General features: G+C 56.1%; 8 protein-coding genes and 1 non-coding gene across 9 annotated transcripts; 3 read left to right on the top strand and 6 right to left on the bottom strand.

Annotated features, from left to right (window-relative positions):
- Positions 1-33: 33 nt before the first annotated feature.
- Positions 34-1,971, top strand: BDP55DRAFT_669133 (uncharacterized protein). The gene is made up of 4 exons (XM_060575276.1): positions 34-601; positions 648-928; positions 980-1,400; positions 1,454-1,971. The coding sequence occupies exons 1-4, from the start codon at positions 388-390 to the stop codon at positions 1,606-1,608; spliced, it is 1,071 nt and encodes a 356-aa protein (XP_060427757.1). The 5' UTR covers positions 34-387; the 3' UTR covers positions 1,609-1,971.
- A 17-nt stretch (positions 1,972-1,988) lies between these two features.
- Positions 1,989-2,060, bottom strand: BDP55DRAFT_t214. Its single transcript has one exon. It is a non-coding gene; the product is annotated as a tRNA-Ala (tRNA).
- Positions 2,061-3,497: 1,437 nt separating this feature from the next.
- On the bottom strand, positions 3,498-5,642 carry BDP55DRAFT_669129 (uncharacterized protein). The gene is made up of 2 exons (XM_060575275.1): positions 5,489-5,642; positions 3,498-5,463 (listed from the first exon to the last, which is right to left on the bottom strand). Exon 2 carries the CDS (start codon positions 5,151-5,153, stop codon positions 3,618-3,620), a length of 1,536 nt encoding a protein of 511 aa, XP_060427756.1. The 5' UTR covers positions 5,154-5,463; positions 5,489-5,642; the 3' UTR covers positions 3,498-3,617.
- Positions 5,643-5,981: 339 nt separating this feature from the next.
- Positions 5,982-6,962, top strand: BDP55DRAFT_669126 (uncharacterized protein; the record flags this gene model as incomplete). The annotated part of the gene is made up of 1 exon (XM_060575274.1): positions 5,982-6,962. A coding segment is annotated over one exon (545 nt), but the record flags the coding sequence as incomplete, so codon positions are not given.
- Positions 6,963-8,023: 1,061 nt separating this feature from the next.
- BDP55DRAFT_730239 (uncharacterized protein) lies at positions 8,024-9,105 on the bottom strand (the record flags this gene model as incomplete). Its single annotated transcript, XM_060579667.1, has 2 exons — positions 8,024-8,052; positions 8,142-9,105. 2 exons carry the CDS (start codon positions 9,103-9,105, stop codon positions 8,024-8,026), a joined length of 993 nt encoding a protein of 330 aa, XP_060427754.1.
- An 806-nt stretch (positions 9,106-9,911) lies between these two features.
- BDP55DRAFT_633697 (uncharacterized protein) lies at positions 9,912-10,748 on the bottom strand (the record flags this gene model as incomplete). Its single annotated transcript, XM_060572589.1, has 1 exon — positions 9,912-10,748. The coding sequence occupies one exon, from the start codon at positions 10,746-10,748 to the stop codon at positions 9,912-9,914; it is 837 nt and encodes a 278-aa protein (XP_060427753.1).
- A 1,165-nt stretch (positions 10,749-11,913) lies between these two features.
- BDP55DRAFT_555843 (uncharacterized protein) lies at positions 11,914-13,275 on the bottom strand (the record flags this gene model as incomplete). The annotated part of the gene is made up of 1 exon (XM_060569530.1): positions 11,914-13,275. A coding segment is annotated over one exon (1,362 nt), but the record flags the coding sequence as incomplete, so codon positions are not given.
- Positions 13,276-15,144: 1,869 nt separating this feature from the next.
- Positions 15,145-16,083, bottom strand: BDP55DRAFT_198814 (uncharacterized protein). The gene is made up of 2 exons (XM_060565928.1): positions 15,208-16,083; positions 15,145-15,149 (listed from the first exon to the last, which is right to left on the bottom strand). Exon 1 carries the CDS (start codon positions 15,972-15,974, stop codon positions 15,285-15,287), a length of 690 nt encoding a protein of 229 aa, XP_060427751.1. The 5' UTR covers positions 15,975-16,083; the 3' UTR covers positions 15,145-15,149; positions 15,208-15,284.
- Positions 15,973-21,347, top strand: BDP55DRAFT_747403 (uncharacterized protein; the record flags this gene model as incomplete). The annotated part of the gene is given in 14 exon segments (XM_060580573.1): positions 15,973-16,042; positions 16,102-16,213; positions 16,236-16,298; positions 16,415-16,703; positions 16,906-17,016; positions 17,440-17,657; positions 17,677-17,805; positions 18,006-18,231; positions 18,358-18,533; positions 18,708-19,055; positions 19,250-19,393; positions 19,634-19,883; positions 19,923-20,498; positions 20,666-21,347. The coding sequence occupies 14 exon segments, from the start codon at positions 15,973-15,975 to the stop codon at positions 20,978-20,980; spliced, it is 3,027 nt and encodes a 1,008-aa protein (XP_060427750.1). The 3' UTR covers positions 20,981-21,347.
- Between the last annotated feature and the right edge of the window lie 636 nt (positions 21,348-21,983).

Raw genomic sequence — 21,983 nt, 5'->3', positions numbered from 1 at the left:
CCCCTCAACTTGGAAGCATCTGTTGCTGCGGTTCGTTGGTCGACCGATATCACTCGTGACCTGCAAAAATAAGGAACTCAAGACTCAGGAATCGTCAGTCACCAGACATCCTAAAAGCATGCCACCAATGAATGCGTTCGGCCTTTGACGCCTTTTGTTATCCTCTGAATCCTCCAAGCTCCTGTGTTTCTCAACCTCTTCCAGCTGGCACTCCCCGGGATTACCTCACACTGGGTACCTCATGCGCCACTTCTGACGCACTTTCACCCCACCTTCCCGCCTGTCACCGCATAGGTTGCTACGACCATCGCGACGACGATCCCTCGCTTCAACTGCCTGGCACTGCATCAGCCACTCGATTTATCAAGATAGTCCTTCACAAATGACATGGCACCGGACCTGAACTCTCTTCCTTCATCTCCTCCATCTCTGCCCATCCGATCCAGAATGTCATCCACCAACGGCGAAGCTCCTCTCCCTCCTGCGGCCGGCGGTCCAGCTCCCCGTGGAGAGTCCCCCGCTGGCTCGCCGCGACGGCAGTCAACCTCTCTGCAGGCTGCAGCTACGCTGAACGCTAGCCTTCAAAACGAACCGTCTCGACGTACGTACTCCCGAATGCATCGGAGAACCCTCGCTAATTGAATCAGGCTCCTCCAGCGGTTCCGTATCTCGAAGTCGACAGTCACCCAATGCTGGCCGAAGAATGTCCACGGTTCTGATGAACCTGCAGCTTAACGATCCCTCTCTTCCCGGCCCGGGTGAAATGGTCGCAGATAACCAACATGGGCAGACTGGTGCGACTACCGCTAGTCCGCAGCTCATGACAACCTCTCCCATGATGGTTCCCGGTGGTGATCCCCACCACAATCGGGCACCCAGCCTGGGAGAGCTCCACCAGGAGCTTGAAGCCGAACAGGAAGCTCAAGTCGTACGTTTGGGTCGAATTCGGACACAATGCACACGCTGACACAGCATATAGAACCGCCTCCTCCAGATGATCCGCCAGCAGCAGTTGCAGCTCCAGCAACTCCAAGCTGGCCAGGGACAGAGCTCTTCCGCCGTCGAGGACTCTGCTATCGCTTCTGAGAGATCCAACCAAGGAACCCCCATTTCGCAGCCGCCCTCTGGCTTCGCGCCGCTGCCTTCCTCGGGCTCGTTCTCGCGATCCCCGGTTGCGCCCCACCCACGAAGCTCCTTTGATATGGCGAGAGCAGACATCCAGCGCCGCTCTCGAACCCCGAGTCGCGGCGCCTCTCCCAGACTGCGCTCGACATCTATAAGCGGCGACAGCGGCGAACAGTATACCCTCGGAGGTCGAGACGAAAGTGCCTTTTACCAGGCCGAGACTCAGATGCTGGTCAGGGAGAATCAGATGCTCCGTCACCGCATACGAGATTTGGGTAAGCTTCGAGAGAGAGATCCCAGCACGCCATGTACTAACCACGCTGTGCAGAGAAACAATTGACGGATCTGCTGCCTGCAACCAGTGTTCCAGGCAACCCCAGCGAGCCTGCACACCCATCCCACCTTAGAGCTACTGCTGCCGGTGAGGAGGTTGCTGCACCCTCGACTGCGCAAGGTTCAAGCGAAGTGGCCAAGGAGGCGTGATTGGAATGTACATTTTATGGCGGACACCGGGGTATCTGGCGTTTGGGAAAACTTGCTACATCTCTCACGATTGCAATGACATGGCTTAGGCGTTGGTCGGACGGGCGGGATGGGTCCGTCTCTGTGTTATTATGAACTCCAGTATCAATAAAGGAGTGTTCACAACTTTAGATGCGGTGTTGAAGCTGTTTTCGTGATGAAAAGCCGGGGGCGATGCTGGGAATGCTAACCCGTTGGTGTATTGCATGGCTCATTAACAGATCACGACTCGAGCGTGCTTTAGCTTTGGGGCATCTGAGAAGGTGTTGAACTTACGCAGGGCAATTCTTGTCAATTTCTTCGTTGGCTGGAGCAAAAAGGTGCAGGAGACAAAAAAAACTTGGACGATCTGGGAATCGAACCCAGGACCTACCGCATGCTAAGCGGTCATTATACCACTAAACCAATCGCCCAACTGATGATGTCAGGGTTATGAGGTGCGCCACTATGTAGCAAGACGGGGTCACGGCGAGCTGGTTACCAATCTTGCAGCAACATCGTGTGTCAATTGCATTGTTTATTGTAAACCGAACGCGACCAAGGCCAAGATGTCCTCGTTCATATCGCTCGTAGACTTCCTCCCTCCCTTCAATTACCATGAACCCATGGTATATTGGTCATTGAGTCAAGCATCCAACCTCAAATCCGCAGTGAAGATGCCCTCGTCCAAACCAATTCCAAGCTCGCTCAAAACGACGCTTCCACATACCTCCTTGCCAAGATCAATGCAGAGGCATATACGTCATCAAGTTGTCCATCTATTTTAAAGTTAGGAATGTCTCTCGAGTGTTGTGTGCAAAACGCGACTGTAGAAACCCCCTGTGTCCGACCTCGTTCTCAACGCAACCCTTCCCACCAAAGTCGCCTTATCATTAAGCCGCCGAATCCATGGCATGCTCGTCCTTGAGTTGATCGTCGAGATCCAAAGTCATCAATCCCACCCGAGTGTTGTGTGTCATATGGGGCTCTGGCAAAGGCATTCACCCTCAACGCAACGACCTCGATGTACTTCCTGTCAAGCTGCCAAACTTATAGAGTACTGCTCTTTGAGTTATTCGTCTAGACCTGTAATGACAAATGCCTGTTGTGTGCCGAATGCGACTCTTCTACATCATCCCCCATCTAAGCCATCGCCCAACCTCGCCCTCAGCACATCACACTCAACTCGACGCAAGTAGCCAGACGGAAAGCACATTGGCCCTCGGGCGACTACCTCGGAAACGAAGTTGGCGGACCCCTCGAGTGCTGTGTGTTAAACGCGACCGTGGCGAACATGACGCATTCGTGGCAGAACCACCCCCAACCCCGTAATCAACAAATGGCCAAGTCCAAACCTCAAAGGCACGTCGGCGCTCAAGTTATCAACCTCTCTATGCACATGTCAATCTTCTCCAAGTATTGTGTGTCGAATGCGATGGCGGGAAACACCCGCCTCAAACCACTCGCATCTCGATGCCATCGTACTCACCCAAACACCTTGTGGGAGCGATGTCGGTCTCCCAAGGTTTAGACATCACAGCTATTGCATTCCAGTCATCACATCGAATAGGAACAATAAGGTGCCAGTAAACAACATCAATTGCGACTATTGTAAACCCGTCGGCGTCACGAACCCAATTCTGGCCTGTCACTCCAACCCGGCGATGCCTCTCAATCCAACACGGCTGAGCCTTTCAATCCAACCCGGCGATGCCTTTCAAGTCCTCCCCCGGCGATGCCTTTCAATCCAACCCGGCTGAGCCTTGCAAGTCCTCCCTGGCTGAGCCTCTCAATCCAACCCGGCGATGCCTTTCAAGTCCTCCCCCGGCGATGCCTCTCAATCCAACACGGCTGAGCCTCTCAATCCAACCCGGCGATGCCTTTCAATCCAACCCGGCTGAGCCTTGCAAGTCCTCCCCGGCTGAGCCTCTCAATCCAACCCGGCGATGCCTTTCAAATCCTCCCAGGCCTCATCCTCCTCGGCCTCATCATCACGCAGGACGCTCCCCAAAGTGAAACACTGCCATATTCTCCGATATAGCCTGCGGGTTCGTCTTCTTGTCCCCGCCAACAAACATGCCGTACTGGGCCCAAAAGGCGACATGCCCACCAAAGTACTCCCACTGAAGCCAGTGGCCCCTGACAAGAGTGTCAATGTCCTTGGTGGCGGGATCGACGGGCAATGAAGAGGTACCCATCTTGTGATAGTCGTACTTGATCAGCGGATCGGGGTCGTTGATGCGCATCCACATGGATCGCGCCTGCGTCAGAGGAAACCCTGCTGCCAGGGCCATGTCCACGAGGCACTCTTTGGCAGAGACGTGCTCCCCACGATTGCGCACCTGAAGCTTGAAACCCTTGTAGGAGTCCATGAAAAGGTTGTACCAGGACACTGTTGTGACAATCGGAGGCTTGCGACCGCGGCGAACGACGAGCATGTAGAGGATAGCTTCGGGGGCCTTGGGTTTGTCGGGCGCCTGGCAATCGTCCCAGTTGTGAGTCCTCGAGTTGCACCAAACGCATCCCCAAACGTAGCCATCTGCTTGGGGTATGACACAGTCAATGACAGCGTGGCCCTTTTCGTCGCAGTTGCAGCAACGGTATGTAGGCATGTCCGTGGCGGGCCGAAGCTGTTGAGCCTTGAACTCCACGGTAAACTCCCCATCACGTTCAACGAGCTTGAACTCGGACTCGTCGCTTTCGGTGCTGTGGATCGAGCCGATGACAGAGCCCTGAATTGGCGGGTGTGCGCTGAGATGGAGTCGCGCCTGTCGCAGAAGCTCTTTCCCACGTGCCTTGGGAGACATGCCGCATCTCGAGGAAACTGAGCTGTCGATCGAGCTTGAGGGGCGCTCGCTTCTCTTACAAGGGACGATGGCTCGAGGGGTCCGATGTGGCGATGGCTTCGTTCTCTTGATCAGGCTATTGGCCTGAAGAGGCTTGCGGTCGATTGCGGAGTTGTCGCGTTCGACACATGGGAGTCGAGGGTCCCGGGGGATCGAAGCGTTCGCGGGAGGCAGCGCTGTCGCAGGAGAGACCTGTTCGTTCGAGGGCGCGTTGTTTCGAGCCTGTCGTTCTGGCGAAGTGTGAATTTGTCGACTCAAGGGCTTGTTTCGAACTCGGCGTTCTGGCGAGGGAAGCTGTTGATCTAAAGACATGGCGTCGGAAGCTCGTCGAGTCGGCGCAGTGTCGGAAACCCGTTGGCTCAAAGGCGGGATTGAGCAAAGAGTCGATTCGCCGGGAATGTGACGCATCGTGTCTGCAGACGCCAGCGAGCTGCGCGAAGGAACTCGACGAGGCGGCGGCGGCATTCGCTCCCAAGGCTCATCCAAGTGAGACAGGGCGATCGATTGGCAGCGGTCGAGCCTCCAGGGTGTGTTTTCGAAAGATGTGGCAACAGAAGCGATCGACGCGGTGCCGGAGATTTGGCGACATCTCTGTTGAGACTGAGGATCATACTTACCTCGATGGCCATCTGTTAGTCTCTGTCGAGACGATGAACCACCGCCCTGGAGGGTCCGAGGCATATCATCCGGGAGGATGCCAAATAAAGCTCTCTGTTGAGCAGAATGGGAAGACCTCTGTTGGGACGAAGGATGTCCGCCCAGTTGGGCGCCGAAAGAAGGACTCTGATGGTCATACTCACCGTTGGAATCGCCCCGTTGGGCGCTGAGTAAAGGACTCTGATGGTCATACTTACCGTTGGAAGCTCTCGATTGAGACAGAGGTCCGCCCAGTTGGGCGCCGAAAGGAGGACTCTGATGGTCATACTCACCGTTGGAATCGCCCAGTTGGGCGCCGAATGAAGGACTCTGATGGTCATACTTACCGTTTGAAGCTCTCTGTTGAGACGGAGGATGTCCGCCCAGTTGGGCGCCGAAAGAAGGACTCTGATGGTCATACTTACCGTTTGAAGCTCTCTGTTGAGACGGAGGATGTCCGCCCAGTTGGGCGCCGAAAGAAGGACTCTGATGGTCATACTTACCGTTTGAAGCTCTCTGTTGAGACGGAGGATGCCCGCCCAGTTGGGCGCCGAAAGAAGGACTCTGATGGTCATACTCACCGTTGGAATCGCCCCGTTGGGCGCTGAGTAAAGGACTCTGATGGTCATACTTACCGTTGGAAGCTCTCGATTGAGACAGAGGTCCGCCCAGTTGGGCGCCGAAAGGAGGACTCTGATGGTCATACTCACCGTTGGAATCGCCCAGTTGGGCGCCGAATGAAGGACTCTGATGGTCATACTCACCGTTGGAATCGCCTAGTTGGGCGCCGAAAGAAGGACTCTGATGGTCATACTCACCTTGGAGGGCATCGAGCGGTATCGACGAAAGGGGGTTCTTGCCCGATTGAGCTCCGAATGACGCTCTCGATCGAGACAGAGAAGAGCCGCTCAGTTGGGCGCCGAATGAAGGACTCTGATGGTCATACTCACCTTGGAGGGCATCGAGCGGTGTCGACAAAGGGGGGTTCTCACCCAGTTGGGCGCCGCAGGAAGCTCTCGATCGAGACAGAGAAGAGCCGCTCAGTTGGGCGCCGAAAGAAGGACTCTGATGGTCATACTCACCTTGACTGGTATCGAGCGGTATCGACGAAGGGGGGTTCTTGCCCGGTTGAGCTCCGAATGACGCTCTCGATCGAGACAAGGGACGAGGAAGCTGGCCCGGTTGGCCTCCGAATGAAGGACTCTGTCGGTCATACTCACCTTGGAGGGCATCGAGCGGTATCGACAAAGGGGGGTTCTCATCCAGTTGGGCGCCGAATGAAGGACTCTGATGGTCATACTCACCTTGAATGGTATCGAGCGGTATCGACGAAAGGGGGTTCTTGCCCGGTTGAGCTCCGAATGAAGCTCTCGATTGAGACGGAGGCCCCTCTGACGGATGGTCTTCGAACCAGATGAGGCCATGGACCAGCTTTCCACGGGCGGCGCGGACGATGATGGAAATGGCCTCGGTGGAAGCTCCTGCAGAAGACTGAAAAGCAAAAAATCCATCGTCATGGTGAATGATATTGCCAGAGTCGGCCGATGGGTTAGTGATTCGGACAGGAGGGTGCCTGCTGGGGTCAAAATCAACGCGGAGCTTACCTAGAGAAGGCTCTTGCGAACCGCGGTATCCTCGAGAGGAACTGTCGCCGCGAGAGTGTCTCGACATGGCGACGGGCGATGGGCGATGGGTGATTGTCGTTATGAAGATGGAAGGGAAAAGTGTAAAGGAAAAAGTGTGGAAGTTGAGGGATGGATTGAGGGATGGGTTGTGGGGTGGAAAAGAGGAAGAGTTGGGAGGGAAATATTTTTCCAAGTAAGTTTACCTTGGGCTTGGAAAATCCGACTGCCCGTCTGAGGAAGGTGCGAGGAGGGTGGGCAGGCAGCACTCCGGCTTGGTGGCTATGGGGGCTGGGTCAGGGTTTTCCCATCACGTGCCTGATTATTCGTTTCCTTTGTAAAGTCGAATATCAAAGTGGCTAATATGGATGCCTTGGTTATTATATAAATGAGGCCGCAGCGTATTCGCATTGAGCAGCGAAGCGGCCACCGTATTACGACAAGGAAGGAGTGCTCTCCGGCGCGACTGAACCTTTTTATGTCTTCACTGATCCGCAATGTCGATTCGCGTCTTTGGCAGCAATATGCCTGTACTGCAAGTTTGGTCTCACTGCTTCCATACTCTACTACCTTGATAACATGCAGATGAAGATGCGTCTCGACCTCGCCACAGCACACCCAAGTGAGGCCCCATCATATGAGAGGCATTGAACTTGCAAACACCCCCAAAAACGTACACTTCTCATTTGGCACTCCAATCTCGATACCTACACTGGGCAGTGGTGAGTCGACCTTGTAATGGCTAATGTGTCGTTGGATCCAGGCAGACACGTGATCCGGGACCGGGCCCGACCAGCAACGTTGGTGGGGCTGACTAACACCGGCGCGGGACCCACATCAACCACCCCCACGACTTCACTTCATCGGCGGTGAATGGAATCGAGGGTCCTTGTGCACGAAAAAGTATAGACTCTCATCGTCGGTAATGGAGCGCGCCCTCCGAGCTTAGTGAAGAAATCGTATGCAACTCTATTAGACATTTGAGCGGCAGATGATTTGCCGCCGTTATAAGTATACCACCTCGCTGCCCATCGAGACTCGTTTTATGTGTACATTCCTTTACTTGACGCATCCAAACATGCTCGCATTAAAGAGTTATAAGGACAGCAATAATGTCACGAAACAGGAATGGTATCAGCACTTGTCAGGCATCTTGCCACGTGCTTTCTCACATATCACACTCTCTTCATATATAGATCCATCCACTCTCAATTGAATCCTTATTCTTATTCTCACTCATCACTTCCTAAGGACCAAACTTCAACTAACCCCCTCACACCATGTACGTCTACATCAAAAGTCCCCCAACACAGATAATGCGACTACACCATACGTAGACACCCAGAACGATGTGCATGCTTGCGAACACCCACCAGGTCTTTACCAAGGTGTCGAGACTCAAGTCGCATACAGCTTGGCTTGCTCAGCGTCACCGGGTGGTAGACCTTGGCAGACCACGCAAGGGGCGCGAGATCAAACGGCTCCATCTCAATAGGCGCCGGGCGTAACGCAGCAGTCTGGCTCGATTGCACCGAGGAGCACTGTTCCATGGTCATATGCGACTGCGCCATGGCCCTGAATTCTGACTGCATTTCGGCCCTGGTCTTCTCCGTTTCCGCCTGTAGGCGCTCGATCTCGGCCACCTTGGCGTCATGCTCTGCCTGCATGCGCTTCACCACAGCATCGTATTCCGCCCGAAGCTCGGCCACCATGGCGTCATGCTCTGCTTTGGACACCGTACTGCCCACATCACGGGTCGCTCCAGCAGCGGGGGCTGCTTCAACGTCACCCAGGCGGGTGCGCCTCTTCGACTCTCTGCCGGCGATGCGGCGAGTGATGAGGATACCGCGTTCATGAAAGTCATGAATGGTGTCCTTGTCCGGGCACCTCATGAGGTTCTTGCCAGTTAATCCACCCCAGTGGTCTCCTGTCAAGCCGCCGTAGATAGGAAGACCATGATGGTCCATAGAAGTCAAGACGTTCTCGACATTGAGAAGGTCAGTTGAGTTGGCCTTGTATGGGTCAAGAGGCCCTGGGGCCTCGGCCGCGTCGTACATCTCGACAGGAAACATCTCTTCGAGCTTGGCCATGAACCTGGAGTAGTGTGGACGTAGATGCCCCGAATCCCTGAGTCGCTTTCGCGCTTCCCCATGGATATCATGCATCGACACGTTCTGGCCGCGCTTCTCGTATATGACCTGGATAAGCATATCCCAGAATGTCTCGTTGGTCTGGTTGTCAATGTGCCACGTGCGGCGGTCATTGGTCCGCAGGATGACGGCGTACTGCAAGCCGTAGACAAACAGCGGCAACTTTTGTAGCCAGTTTGGGTGAAAGCACAAGTCGGTCAGCCGCTTGCAGAAAACACCACTCATGGGCGCCCCTGATGTTCTCCGTCGAGCCATCAGGGTGTAGACTCCATTGGAATTGAAGTGAGTATGGATGGGCGCGAGATTCGGACGAGATCACTGTTTACTCACATCACCAGCATCGGGTACGAATAAGGAGTCGTCGATGAGGGCTGGATGAGGGCGACCGAGTGCTGCCGTCTATGCGAAAGGACGACACGATGGGGAGGGTATCGCGAGAAGGTAAGGGTCTGTATTCCGAGTCCCCTCGATTATCTAGGACACCATGGATGAGCTCTCCTCAGCGCAGAATCCCGGGCAGAGACCTCCAGCGCAGTACCCAGCGTTGATCAGGGCGGTCTAATATTCAAGGACTACAGAGACTCGGCGCTTTTAATCGCGAATATGTTCCAAGCCCTGGTTCGAGCTGAGTGTGAAGCCACAGTACCTGTCTTACATTCCGGATCTTGTTGTAGAAGAATGGCTGGACGAGCGGGATTTAGTCGTGGGGGAATTGGCCGTGGATCACCCGTTCCCGAGGTAAGAGTATGCCGGAGCATGACGATGTCCGAGGCTGAATGAAGGAGGACGAGGCCAAGAAGAAACCGAGGCGAGGGCTGATGGTATGATGATGCCGGAAAGCCGTCGCTGAGCGGCTCCGACATCGACAATGCCAACATGCGCGCTGTTGTCATTCGCCTACCGTACGAATCGAAGCTCGCGCAACGAACAACGGAAACGAAGTCGATATGGTCGGCAAAGTAGGAAGATGCGCAGATGACGATCGGTGCCGCGGCCACCATCACTCGGCAAGGCTACACTCCACGACACCGTTAGAGCTCGCCCAACGGCATCGAATGCCCTCGAATGTCTTCAATGGGTGGGTTCTTCAGTACGATTCCAACTCCAGTGAGGCAGGACGCGACTAACCAAAGCAGTGTACTCGGACTCTGCATTCGTACAACGCCCAGTCGGGACGTAGGGTGTGGTTGTTGGCGTGATGAGCCGACAGCGGTCGTAGGGTATAGTTGGGCGACCACGGTCGCAGGCGGGATTGCATTCTCAATATTCCATGCAAAGTGTGCGACGTGCAAGATTCCTCGAGTGAAGTTGTCAGTGGATGCGTTATGTTGGATACTGACTACGTACCTGACATCGCCTTCCCACAACGCTGAGATTTGTCTCCCACAGTGTTCATCGCAATGCGGCCGATACGCTGGTGGCCTTGTCAGTGTCCATATTGATGGCAGAGTTGCTTTGCCGTGTTGGAGTCCTCCCATTTCCAAGGACAAGGTAACCCAAACCATACTCACATCGAACTCCGAGCCCTGACCCGTGCAATTCATATGCCATACATCTAATAGCCCGAACCCGACCGCTGACCCTAATCTATCCTGACCCGCGTTGTCGCCAAGGAGGGTGGTGATGATGTCAAGAGCCTTGCAGAGCGCTTCGGACCTTTCTGACACAACTGCTTCATCGCGCCTTCCACTTGGCTTCCTAGCCTTGTCAGCCTCGTCGGCCTCACCAAAGCAGTCTCTCGTACCTATGCAAAGGCCTTCAGCCGCCTCCGTGACATTCCGCTCCCAATTGTGGTTCTTGGTGTTGCACAACGGGCAACCCGCAAGCCAATCGGTTGTCGCATCCGGTCTCGGGCCAAGTAATTGCATCAAGATATTGCTTCGCCATGCGAATCCAATCCGTCTCGCCCTTGGACTACTCTCCCGTCTACGTATTCGACTTCTGTACATCAATGATGATGACGATGAGGCAGAGATGGCTGCATTTGATGAATTGCGACTGCAGCGGCGCGCAAGGCCAGCGAAACCGAGGCCCTTTAGCTTGCCCCGACCAGTGGCTTGCGGTTTGCCAGTTGTGCAACACCAAGCAGCACAACTGGGACGATTGCAAGCCCGCCAGGCGCCTCACTTGGAAGCAGCATGGGTGGAATGTCACAGAGGGGGCTGAGGGCGTGTAAATAGGTACGAGGTTGAGGAAGCAAGTCAGCCCACATCACGCGCCTCCATCACCGAGTCAGGCGACGCACACGAATGCTGCAAACCGATATATACGATGACCGACTAATGACTAGGTATCTATTTACAGCCTGCGCAGGTCGGCACACATTACAACGCTGGACCCTCGGACGCAGTGATTTTAATATTGTTTTTTTTTTCTCTCGTTCTCTTGTTCTTACTCTATTCGCTGTATCTGCGACAATGCAGGCAAAAAGGGGACCCCTTGCTTGATAGGCCCTTGCACGAAGGCGCGCGGGCACATCTCAGCTTGACAGGCTGGGGGAAGAAAAAGGACCGAGGTGAAGAGGCGAACGCCTCAGACTGCAAAAATATACAAGGAAGCCCGGCCTATAATCCTTTCCCCCCAGGGTATCGCCGATTTTTCCAGCCACTTTCCAACTCCTCGCATGTCGTGAAAAGACGCGATTGTGATGCTTCCCACCATCCAGCTCCTCGCCCCATGTATAGATCCTCAACACAGATACAAGATATTAAAAAATAAAAATAAAAATGGACTCGCACCAGCCATGTCCGCCCGCGACGGGGCAGGAAACACGGCGGCGCCGAGTGCGTTTGGTAATAGGGGCCGACGAGCCAACCTGAATCGACTCGCGGTAGAAGGGTATTGTAGACAAAAAGACAAAAAAAGAAAGAAATCTCTCGAGCAGATGGGCTCGTGGCCGAGGAGCGTGCCCTCTCTAAATGCCGTCGGTGGATACCGGGCAACCGCCTAGCATCTTGTTCAAACAGGATCCTCCAGAAGGGTATCGAAGCGTAAAATGGTGACAAATATGGGAAATGGCGTCTATGTCGTCAATCAGTTCCAGCCGAGGGAGTTCTCAGCAGCAACGGGGGCCGAGATGTAGGCCGTCCTTGCAGAGTTGCCCGGACCGCTTCCCCTAGTCCGGCCGCTTCCGTGGCTTTCGCGGCCACCGGCAGCTCCGTAGTTGGAGAAGTCCTGGCTCATCAGGGCACCGCCCATCATGGGCGGGCTGCCGGCACCGGTGTAGCGCATCTCGGACGAGGTGAGGGAGCTGGCGCGGCGGTGGGCCTGCTTCTTCTGCTTGTAGCGGCGGGCAATGATGAACATGGCAGCACCGTAAGCAGCAGCAACACCAACAGCTCCGATACCGATGGCGGCGGCAGTACCCTTCTGGATGGGAGACTGGTTGGAGCCGTCGTCACCGGTGCCGAAGGGGTCGTTGGGATTGTTGGGGGTCGAAGTAGACGACGAACCGTCTCCGCCCGTGGAAGTGCCGTCATCCTCCTGGCCAGGAATGATCTCAATGGCAGGGTTGATGTTCTGAGTAAGGTTGTAGACGAGCTGGTCAGGGTTGTTGTAGATGGCCGAGTTGGGAATCTTGATGTCCATGCGCAGGGTGTCGACCATGCTCTTGGGGTAGTAGAACTTGGCGAGCGTGGTGATGTAGCCGAGAGTCTGGGAAGTGTCGTAGGGGACGAGCTTGGTCATCTGGATCTGGTTGACGTCCAGACCAGCAGCGTCGGCCAAGGCCTTGGGCAGGCACGTGAAGATCTGAGCAGCGGCGTTGGGGTTCTTGCTGACGTGCTGGTAGTTCTCGCCGTGCAGGAAACCAATCTGGAGGAGAATGGTATCCTTGGGCTGCTCGACATTCGGGTCTGGACCGCTAATGACCTTGGGTAGGTCAGAAGGCAGAGGGATGGTCGAAGTCGGGGCAAGAGCCTCCGTGGGCGTGCTGAGCGAAGTAGACTGCTCAACAATGATGGTGCTGGGCAGCCAGGACTCCGAGTCAGTGATGGTGGCCGTGGCGGGGATGCTCGTGATGACGGGAGTCGTCGTAGGCGGCGGCTGAGTGACGGTCGGCGAGGTCGGCAAAGGCGTGGTCTCAATCAGGGTCTCCGAAAGAACAGTAGTGTTCACGGGAAGGGTGGTGGTCGCCGCAGGCTCGGTAGAGAGAGACTCAGTGGTAGTGGGGACGACGTTGGTGGCCGTGGCAGTCTCGTTGGCGACGGAGGTCGACGAGAGGGAAGGTGTAGCCGTGGGGACCAAGCTGTCCGCCTGAGTCGTGTTGCTGATGGTAGTGGAGGCCGTAGGCAGCTGAGACAAAGTTGGGAGCTGCGTGGTAGTCGGGAAGGTCTCGGTAGAGGTGGTGTTCACGGGGATCTCGACGGAACCGGTAGCAGTGGTTGTCGGCACAGAGATGACAGTGCTGTCGGTGATGGTGACCGGAGCGCTGGTGGTAGTCTGTCCGGCAGGGACCTCAGTCGAGGTGGCGTTGACAACATCGGAAGCGGGGAGAGCGGTCGTGGAAATAGACACGGGAACCTCGGTGGAGGAGGTGATGTTGACGACGGGCTCGCTGCTGAGAACGGGGAGACTGCTGGTGGTGGGCTCAGTAGAGATCTCGACAGAGGTCGTGGCATTGGCGACGGGCTCAGTGGGTGCCGGGAGCGACGTGGTGGGAGCGGCAGTGGCCTCGGCGGAGGAGGTCACGTTGACAACAGGCTCGGTCGGGATGGGGAGTCTGGTCGAGGTCGGGTCCGTAGGGGCCGGGAGAGCGGTAGGCGTCGGGATGACAACATCGGAAGTCGAGGCGATAGGGGTCTCGGACGACGTCGCGTTGATAATGGGCTCGGTAAGATTCGTGGGAACGGCAACCTGGCTGGAAACGAAGGAGACAATGGGATCCAGCGGGTTGGTGGGCTTGCTGCTCTCGGAGACGGCGGCGGATGTCGTCTCAGTGGAGGCGCCGGAGGTCACCTGAACCGCAGCAGAAGTAGTGGTCTCGACGGGAAGGACGACGGAGCTCTGGGATGACGAAACAATGGGCTCGGTCGCGTTGACGTTGGGAACCGCACTGGTAGCCTCGGGGTTCGCGGCCGAAGAACGCTGTGCCTGCTCGGCAGAAGTGGTGGCCTGGGTACTGGAAGTCTCGGACACGACGCCGGTGGGGGCCAGGAGAATACCAGACGAGGACGCGACCGTGGTAGCCTCGCTCGTTGCAGCCTGAGTGGAGGAAACAGCCTCGGCGCTCGAAGCAGCTTGGGTCGAGGAAACGGCCTCGGCGGTCGAGTTGGTGACCTCGACGTTGGTGGGAGCTGCGGAGCTGAGGACGGCCTCGGTGGTAGGTGCGACAGACGACGCCTCGGCGGTGGTGGGTGCCTGGGCAGAAGTGGCAGCTGCTGAGGATTGAACGGCCTCGGTGGTGGAAGCCTGCGCGGACGACTGAGCAGCCTCAGACGTGCTAGCAGCAGCAGAAGACTGAACGGCCTCTGAGGTGCTGGCGGCAGCGGAAGACTGAGCAGCCTCTGAGGTGCTGGCAGCAGCGGAGGTCTGGACGGACTCTACAGCGGTAGTCGCAGCCGCGGAGGACTGAACAGCCTCGGAAGAGGTCGCGGCGGTGCTCGACTGAACGGCGGCAGTGGTCGTCTCGGGAGTCGTCGACGTAGGCTGGGTGGTCGCGGCGGCCTGCGAGGTCGAGGGGGCTTCGCTAGAGACTGTCGATGTTTCGCTGGTCGTCGGCAGAACAGTCACCGGAGGAAGAGTAGAGGTGGGCACAGCGGAGCTTGTCGTCTCTGTGGTCTCTGTCGGGTCGAAGATGACGGTGCTTGAAATGATGACGGTCGTCACTCTGCCGTCAGGGAGGGTCGAGACTGTGGTGGAGATTGTCGTCGGGGGTGCGGATTCGGGGGCCGAGGAGATGGTGGAAGTCGGCAACGGCGTGGGAACGGTCGACGATGAGCCAAAGAGAGAGTCCGAAAGACTGGTGAGGATGTCGCCAAACGTCGAGCTGATGGAGGCCGACGTGGTGGACTGGAACGTGGTGCTCTCGGGCGCGGGGGGGAAGGTCTCCTGTCTCGTACTCGTCGAGTTTATAAACTGTCGTTTAACATGACGCGGAAAGTAGATCTTGGGTCGTTCCTGTTCGGCGCAGGCAGTGGAGGCCAGGCCGAGGGCGGCGGCCAGAAGAACATTCTTGGCGTGCATGGTTTCGTTTCCCGATTATCGTATATTCAATTGAAGGTCTTTAGCGATTGTAATGATACCAATATTGGTGTTTAGTAGATGGGGTTCTCGATTCCCATGTTAGTGTGTGCGTCGATATTCGCAGGTAGGCGCGTAGCGACTCACTTTGTCAGGGTGTTATAGAACGAATGTACTTGACAAGAAATTGTCAATGAGCGTGGCGGTTGGTAGTTGGGGTGTGTTTAATGAGTGACTCGACGAGATATCGTCGGATTGAAGTGGGCGAGGACGTCTATTGATCCGTCACGTCGGCTGAGATTATGGCAGTTCCCTTTGTCGAATGCATGGGGGAAACTGAAAGTTGTCGACACGGCGGAACCTCGACGACGATCTTCAAATGCGTCCAAAGCACATAAGGGGGCGGCTAGATCGGCTCGACGGCAAAAAAAAAAGACCCCTTTCACGGCGTGAAGAGGCGCAGGTTGAGAATCGGAGGAGGAGGTTCGACGTCGCCGGATGGATTCTTGACGGAGGCGAGAGGATGTCGAATTCGACTGTCGAAGAGACGAGGTCGGGGAAGAGGTGGGGGCGACAAGAGGAGAGCGAGCGTGAGGAGTAAAAGGGAAGGGAAGGGAAGAGAGGAAAAAAGCGAGGGTGGTGTAAAGGAATGGAAGGGGACGCAAGAAGGAATGTGGATGGACGAGGCAGCGAAGGATGGGAGATTGATTGATTGATGGAAACACACGACAAGGGACGAGGGACGAGAGACCGGGGGGGTTGATCAGGACGGACGGGGGTGGCAGCAGAAAGACCAAGAGAACCAAGCGAACCAAGAGAGAGAGGAGAGGGAGGAGTAGTGCAGGAGGAGGAGGAGGAGGAGGGCTCAGGTCAACCGTCAGGGAGGGAGGGGACTTGATGGGATGGGCCAGCATGGACCGGGTGGGTGGTGATGGGATGGCGGGTACCGACTATGCTGGAGATTTGAGGTATCGCAGCACGCGTAATTGGCAGTTCTGATACTTGTATGTAAGTACACCGACCCTCGTACTCCGTACACAGGTGCCGTGATCCAGGTTGATCGCGGTGCTGAAGGGGGGGGAAAGGGACGGGAGCTGGCTGCTGGCTTACTGGAATGGCAGGAACCAAGCCGGGCACTGCTGGCTGTGCTGCTGTAAGGCAATTACCACGTCCAGGCACAAACTCGAGGGTGTGCAGGGGGGCGTGCGGTACTCTTTTGCAGTGACCAAGGTGGTGAGGTACGTGTCTTACCTAAGACTTCCACAAGCAGTGTAGGAACGGAACGAGGTACCTGTCTACCTACACTTGGGTTGGATTTTTTTATTTTTATTTTTTCTCTTCCCGTCGTCCCAAGCGTCAACCCCTTTTTACCTCTTCACCACCAACCCATGGCACCAACGGACGACAATTCACGAGGCCCTGCAGGTGAGTCAAGGCCTAGCTGGCACAAGTGCGCACTATTCGTACTGGACCAGTGGACCTCATTTTGTGCACACGCAGGCGGCATGGCTCAACGTGTGTGGTACGACGACTGTGGTGCTTCTCCGGGCCGTCATCTTATTACTCCCACCACACCTGAAGACCGCCGTCAAGTACCTTTCCTATGCCAGCTAGCCCCGACCGGTACGAGTTATGCGTACAAGGTATTGCATCCCCCGTCAGCATCCATCCACTCATCCACGGCCGAGAAGGACAGCCAGCGTCGCCCGACCATTACGCAACTCCGCTGGGCACAGCAAAAGCCCGTCTGACTGTCCGACTCTGACTGGACTGGGTCTTGTAGCCAAACGGATGCCATTTTGAGATTTCAGACCGAAGAGCCTCGTAAAAGCCTCACCTAAACAGACAACGCACATGGACGGTGGGTTGTCGTCCGAGAGACATCTCTTCTCCGCTGTGTACGAAGTGCAACTCAGCCCAACCCTGACCAGAGCTGGGACGAAATCGTTGGATTGGGTTTGTGTAGAATGGACGATTGCCCGGAGACGAGATGAAAGACAATGCGACTCGACCGTCACGGCTGAACTCTCGTCCCTGTACGAAGTACACAACCACCGCCCACGCGCCACGAAGTAACTTGTCCGCCAGACAGTTGGAACACACACACTCACCCAGGCATTGGCATCGGCCTCTTCTGCAGCATTGCGGCGTACTGGCCAACGGGTTTGTTTAGTCGGGGCGAGGATCCCCTTTGTGAGCAAAGCGCGTAGACCCGGGATCTCCCTCCCCCCGAATCTTGCAGACGCGGACGTGTTGTATTATTTTTGGCAAGCAGACGGACTGTTGGCTTCTTGGACTGTAGTCTGTTAGACGGTGTTGCCTCGTGCGCATCTGCTTCCCTTTTCGAGAGCACCCTGAACTCGATATCGTCCAGAATAGTCGAGCCAAACTCTCGACTCTCACCGGAAAAACGCTAACATTGACGACGGTGCATGTGGCATGGCATGGTTTGGCTCTTTGATGAGTGTTGACCATGTGTTGCCCCTGTCCGCCATCACTGCCGGACGTCCATGGTGGGACGGGTGGAAAAAGTCGCGAAATGACATTGCTGTTCTGGTCATGGTCTACCGTCGAGGTCCCTCTGCCATGGCGTGCTCGTCCGTGTGCCTGTTCTAGACTCTGGTGGTTGTTGGTCGGAACGGTCAGCTCTCAGGTCGGCGGCCAGGGGAACGAGTCACTACTACGTAGCCACTCCAAGATCGGTATCCGTACTTGGTACACCATGCCTGATCACTGGCCAACGCCGTACGTACGGAGTACACGGTATCTGTTCAGCACCAGCCTGGTAAGCAGCAGCCCGGGCACTGATGGTCCGCCTTATTGCAGCACGCACAGTACTCTGCAGTAGGCCCTATTCCGTGGGATGGCGGGAAGGAAAGGTGGTGTGGAGAAAACGTCGATTCACCGTTCCTGTGCTGTGCTGTACGGTACGAAATACACCATAGCCGTTGCTGGCAAGCAAACTCGTCAGACGGTGGTTTATTGCCCGCTTTGCATTGCTTGGAGCTTGTAGCTGACTGCTGGCTGCTGGCTGTGGGCGGCACTGGTGGTCAAGTTGAGGTGCGGACGAGGTGGAAGATCCTGAGCAGCCGCTGCCCGCAGGAAATGGAGCAGAGGGGCTTAGCTTTTTCGGGGCACGGGCTAAAAATGGGCAGAAATGGCTGCCGCCGAGTACGTACCGCGCAGTTTATGTCGATGATGTGAAGTGGGGCGGATGATGGAGTAGGGATGACCCAGGCAACTCACGCACTCCAGGCCCTTGCCCGCCCTCGCCCATATCGAATACTTGCTTTTTAGGTGGCCTTTCCTGCAAAGAAGCAAGTCTCTTCCCAAGGTCCTCCCATCGGCCGTCCTGTCAACTTTGGCCCTGTTCATCCTCTGCCGGGGCTTGTTGCTCCTTCAAGGCCGTGCCAGGAGGACCGGAGAACAGGGGCAAATCTGACAAGCGAGCGCAGATCATTGGCCGAATCTCGGTGATGCAATGCTACGGGCAATTTTGCGCCGTTCAACCCCTGCAGACCCTTGCCGGGGGAGGTCACTGGGCAAGCCCGGGGGGGGGGGGGGGGGGCGCTCCTCCTTCCCAGATTCCTTCTCCAGGCTTTTCCAGGTGGGCAGTCACGTAGTAGGTACTGGCAAGAACTGGGCAGGTGCCTGGTCACTGGTGGGCGAGTGGGCTATTCCCTCCCTGGCCTCAACTTCCAAGGCACCTTCCCTTCCGTGGCCTTGCACCTCGCTGCTGTAGGCACACATACATACGCAAAAAAGGGTGCACAAACCTGCACAGATGCATGCACACATCGGCCCTCTCACTGTCCAACGAGCACACAAACACACCACACATTGACTGGACAAGAGTCAGAACTCAGAACCACCAACGGCGCAGATTCATCATCCCCCTCCAATTCCTTGCACAAACATGGATCCGTGGAGCTAGCTGAAGACATGGACAGTCCAGACCGAGTCCTGCCGTTGATCGTTGCCCTCGAGAGACCCGAGTATGATTGACGACACTTGGTATTCATACCCATACGGAGCACTGCGTACAGATGTGTCCTGGAAGAATCCCAACCCGGACGAGATGATAGTCGGAGGCAATCTGCATTTACAACGTCCTCTTGCGGAAATCCCTCGTCAACCTCCGCCCTGCAACAGTCCAACGCTAGCAGCCCACGTCTTGTGACTGCCCCAGGGTTGCAGATGGTCCCCAGGTCCATGGCAACATTGGACACACAGACGACTTGACAAACGAACACTTTTCGACCAGTCTCCTTGGCCGTGACTGTACGAATAGAATCAAGAGTTGTCAACCTCGACGCTCTTGCGGGGCGGAGAGGTACGTTGCGTTGCTGCCGTTGCAACCCGGCATCGCGCCTAAATTGATGTTTATGAGCATAATAGATTACGCCTGCCGTGCTCGGGAATAGATGTGCTCAGGCCGCCCGCCACCTGCAGTCAAGAATCAATAATGCTGTACGGTCCGGTACGGAGTAGCCCTCACCACTCGCGTAGCGTCCAATACTCCAATTCGCATGGCACCATTTCGATAATCTAGACTACTACAGTATCCTCTCAGAGGATACTTGACTCTCTCGTCAGACTCTTTCGATGTCTCATCAGAGTTGAATGCCAATGATACTGCCTTTGGACCACCCGCCATGCCAGTGCCTCTCGATTGGCATCTCAACGGCGGGTCGGCGACACGCGCGTTGTGCTCAGCACGCTCGCTTCCAACAAGCGGCGGTTGTTGGTCCCTCGATCGGACCACAGGACGATGCGGTACAAAGCGGACACTCGACCACAGGCCCCAAACCCGCTTGCTCGAGGTACCGTTCGTAGAGGGCGCTCGTACCGCTTGCTAACAGGGCTACCGTTGGAGCGACCTGATCTCGTCCCTTTCCCGTCGGCGCCATCCCTGCTCGTTTTCCACCTTCCCCATGCGATGGTGTGGATGGCTGAGAACACGCGCCCAATGGGAGCCGACGCCGGTGTCGTTAGCTTGTCTCGAATATCCCGTTGATGGACGTGGGCTTGAGCCTTTAATCATAACCGCACCAACGCACGCCACAGACGAGATTTGGAGCTCTAGCGAGACGACGATGCACAACGGCCCAGGCTCTGGGGATCTCAATACCATTAACACTCAGTACCGATTTCGTGCACAATCCGAAAGCATTTCCGATGCCTCTGTTCCCGTACAGATCGCACGATGGCGCAGCGGCACAGGGCTGGCGGAAACCTGCCAGTGCTGTTATTGTCCCAGTACCGGCAAACCGGCCGCCGTCAATATCTCTGCGACTCGTCAAGTGGGGATGGTCTCCGCCGATCAGCCAGTCACCCAAAGCTCTGATCAGAACGCGTCGGGGGGGAACAGTGGTCCAGCGAATGGTCTCGCCCTTCCTGATCAGCCGTCGAGGATCACCCTGCAACGTCCATTGATGGTGTGTTTCTCCACGTGGGTAAAGAGCAAAAAAAAAAAAAAAAAAAAAATCGAAGCTTTTTCTTTTTTTCTCTTTCTGTTTTATCCCTCTATTTGGGCATGTCCATCGCTCAATCTCTACGGGTTCGCGCACCGGGATACATGCCGGGTCAGTTGGATTGTTTACAGTTACACGCGAGTTGCACACGCGACTCCTTGCTCGAGGCCACAGGAACACTCAGACGCCAGCCTTGGGACAACTTAATCGGCACAAAAGAGCCCCATCATCTGTTCGGGACGGAGTACTGGCTTTCGAAGGGCTTCGATGACCGTGACACGAATCCTCTATCCGAGTCTGTGGAACTCAAGCCCAGGGCTCGGAATCAATGGCCAAGGCCCATGTCCGGTTCTCGTCCTCGTCCGGTGTCGTCACAGATGCAGGACAATGTTGGTGGCCCCCAACTTCCAAGTCTTCTCTCATCGGATCCTGAAGCAATGCCCTGAGAGAGAGGAGGGAATGAGGGTCGGTGGAACAGCGCTCCTGAATACACGACAGATTGAGGCTGTGCAGCAATCGCACGCCTTGTCTCTCTGCCCTTCTGAAGTTCTGCCACAGCCATGTCCGTCCCCAATCCTCGCCTATCCGCAAGTTGCCGTCCGGCCCGTCTCGTGTTGTGTCGCGTCACATTGTCGAGCTTGAAGCGGCGGTGTCATCAACGTGCCAGAGTGTCTGTTCCATCGGCACCCGTCACTCTAGAAGCCTTGGGCTGGAGGCAAGCATCGAGAAGTCATATCAATCGCTGACGGCACGGTATCCGTACGCGGTACTCCTCTGAAGCTGCCGCTCCGGCGCCGAGTCCCGGTGGCGGTTCCCGCCCCAACGGCATAGACTGTATCGTCCCTCTACTTCGCGCGTGCCACCATCACTAGCGAGCGGACCGGGCTGAGTCAAAATAGCGCCAAGACATGCGCTATTGCTGGTGCGTCAGGTACTCGCTGTACGGCGTGGGCGTGGCTCGCGGGCTAGCTCGAATAGCTTCGTGCTCTCATCCCCAATCTCCAAGGAAAGCTCCAGGTCCAAGAGTGACGAATTTCAGTTCCTGGCGGCGTCCAGGGAGACGCTATGACCACGGCATCAGGAGTTCGAGACCTGTTCGTCACCACCAGCGTCTCGACCACCCACGCAACGCTGTGTCTTGCTTCGAAATGGCTTCGAAATCGCACTTCTCCTTTGTTTAGTGCGACCTGCCCTCTCTCCCTCTACGGATGGGCTCCCGAGGCTTTGCCGCACCTGAGAATGTGGGCTACACGTAACATGCTGGACAGCTGGAAAATCGAATTTGGGGACCCATCGCAGCATTTTTCCAACGTGTTTCAAGATGAGCTGGGGAGTGCTTGTCAGTCTCCCTCTGAAAGTGAAGGGGGGTTGTTTACCTGCCGATCATACTACTGCCCACCGCATCATATTACCGACCAATGTCTTCCGTTCCAAGCAGACAATTCCTCG

This window comes from Colletotrichum godetiae (assembly GCF_030913485.1).
Source record: "Colletotrichum godetiae strain CBS 193.32 chromosome Unknown BDP55scaffold_29, whole genome shotgun sequence".
NCBI classification, from domain to species: domain Eukaryota; kingdom Fungi; phylum Ascomycota; class Sordariomycetes; order Glomerellales; family Glomerellaceae; genus Colletotrichum; species Colletotrichum godetiae.
The sequence above is the reverse complement of the archived record's forward strand: the minus strand, read 5'-3'. Positions and strand labels throughout refer to the sequence as shown.

Coding starts and splice junctions, on each gene's coding strand:
- BDP55DRAFT_669129 (XM_060575275.1), bottom strand. CDS start 5,153: ATGCCTCGGACCCTCCAGGGCGGTGGTTCATCGTCTCGACAGAGACTA.
- BDP55DRAFT_198814 (XM_060565928.1), bottom strand. CDS start 15,974: ATGCTGGCCCATCCCATCAAGTCCCCTCCCTCCCTGACGGTTGACCTG.
- BDP55DRAFT_669133 (XM_060575276.1), top strand. CDS start 388: ATGGCACCGGACCTGAACTCTCTTCCTTCATCTCCTCCATCTCTGCCC. Junction 929..979: donor CCGAACAGGAAGCTCAAGTC/GTACGTTTGGGT, acceptor CACAGCATATAG/AACCGCCTCCTCCAGATGAT. Junction 1,401..1,453: donor TCACCGCATACGAGATTTGG/GTAAGCTTCGAG, acceptor CACGCTGTGCAG/AGAAACAATTGACGGATCTG.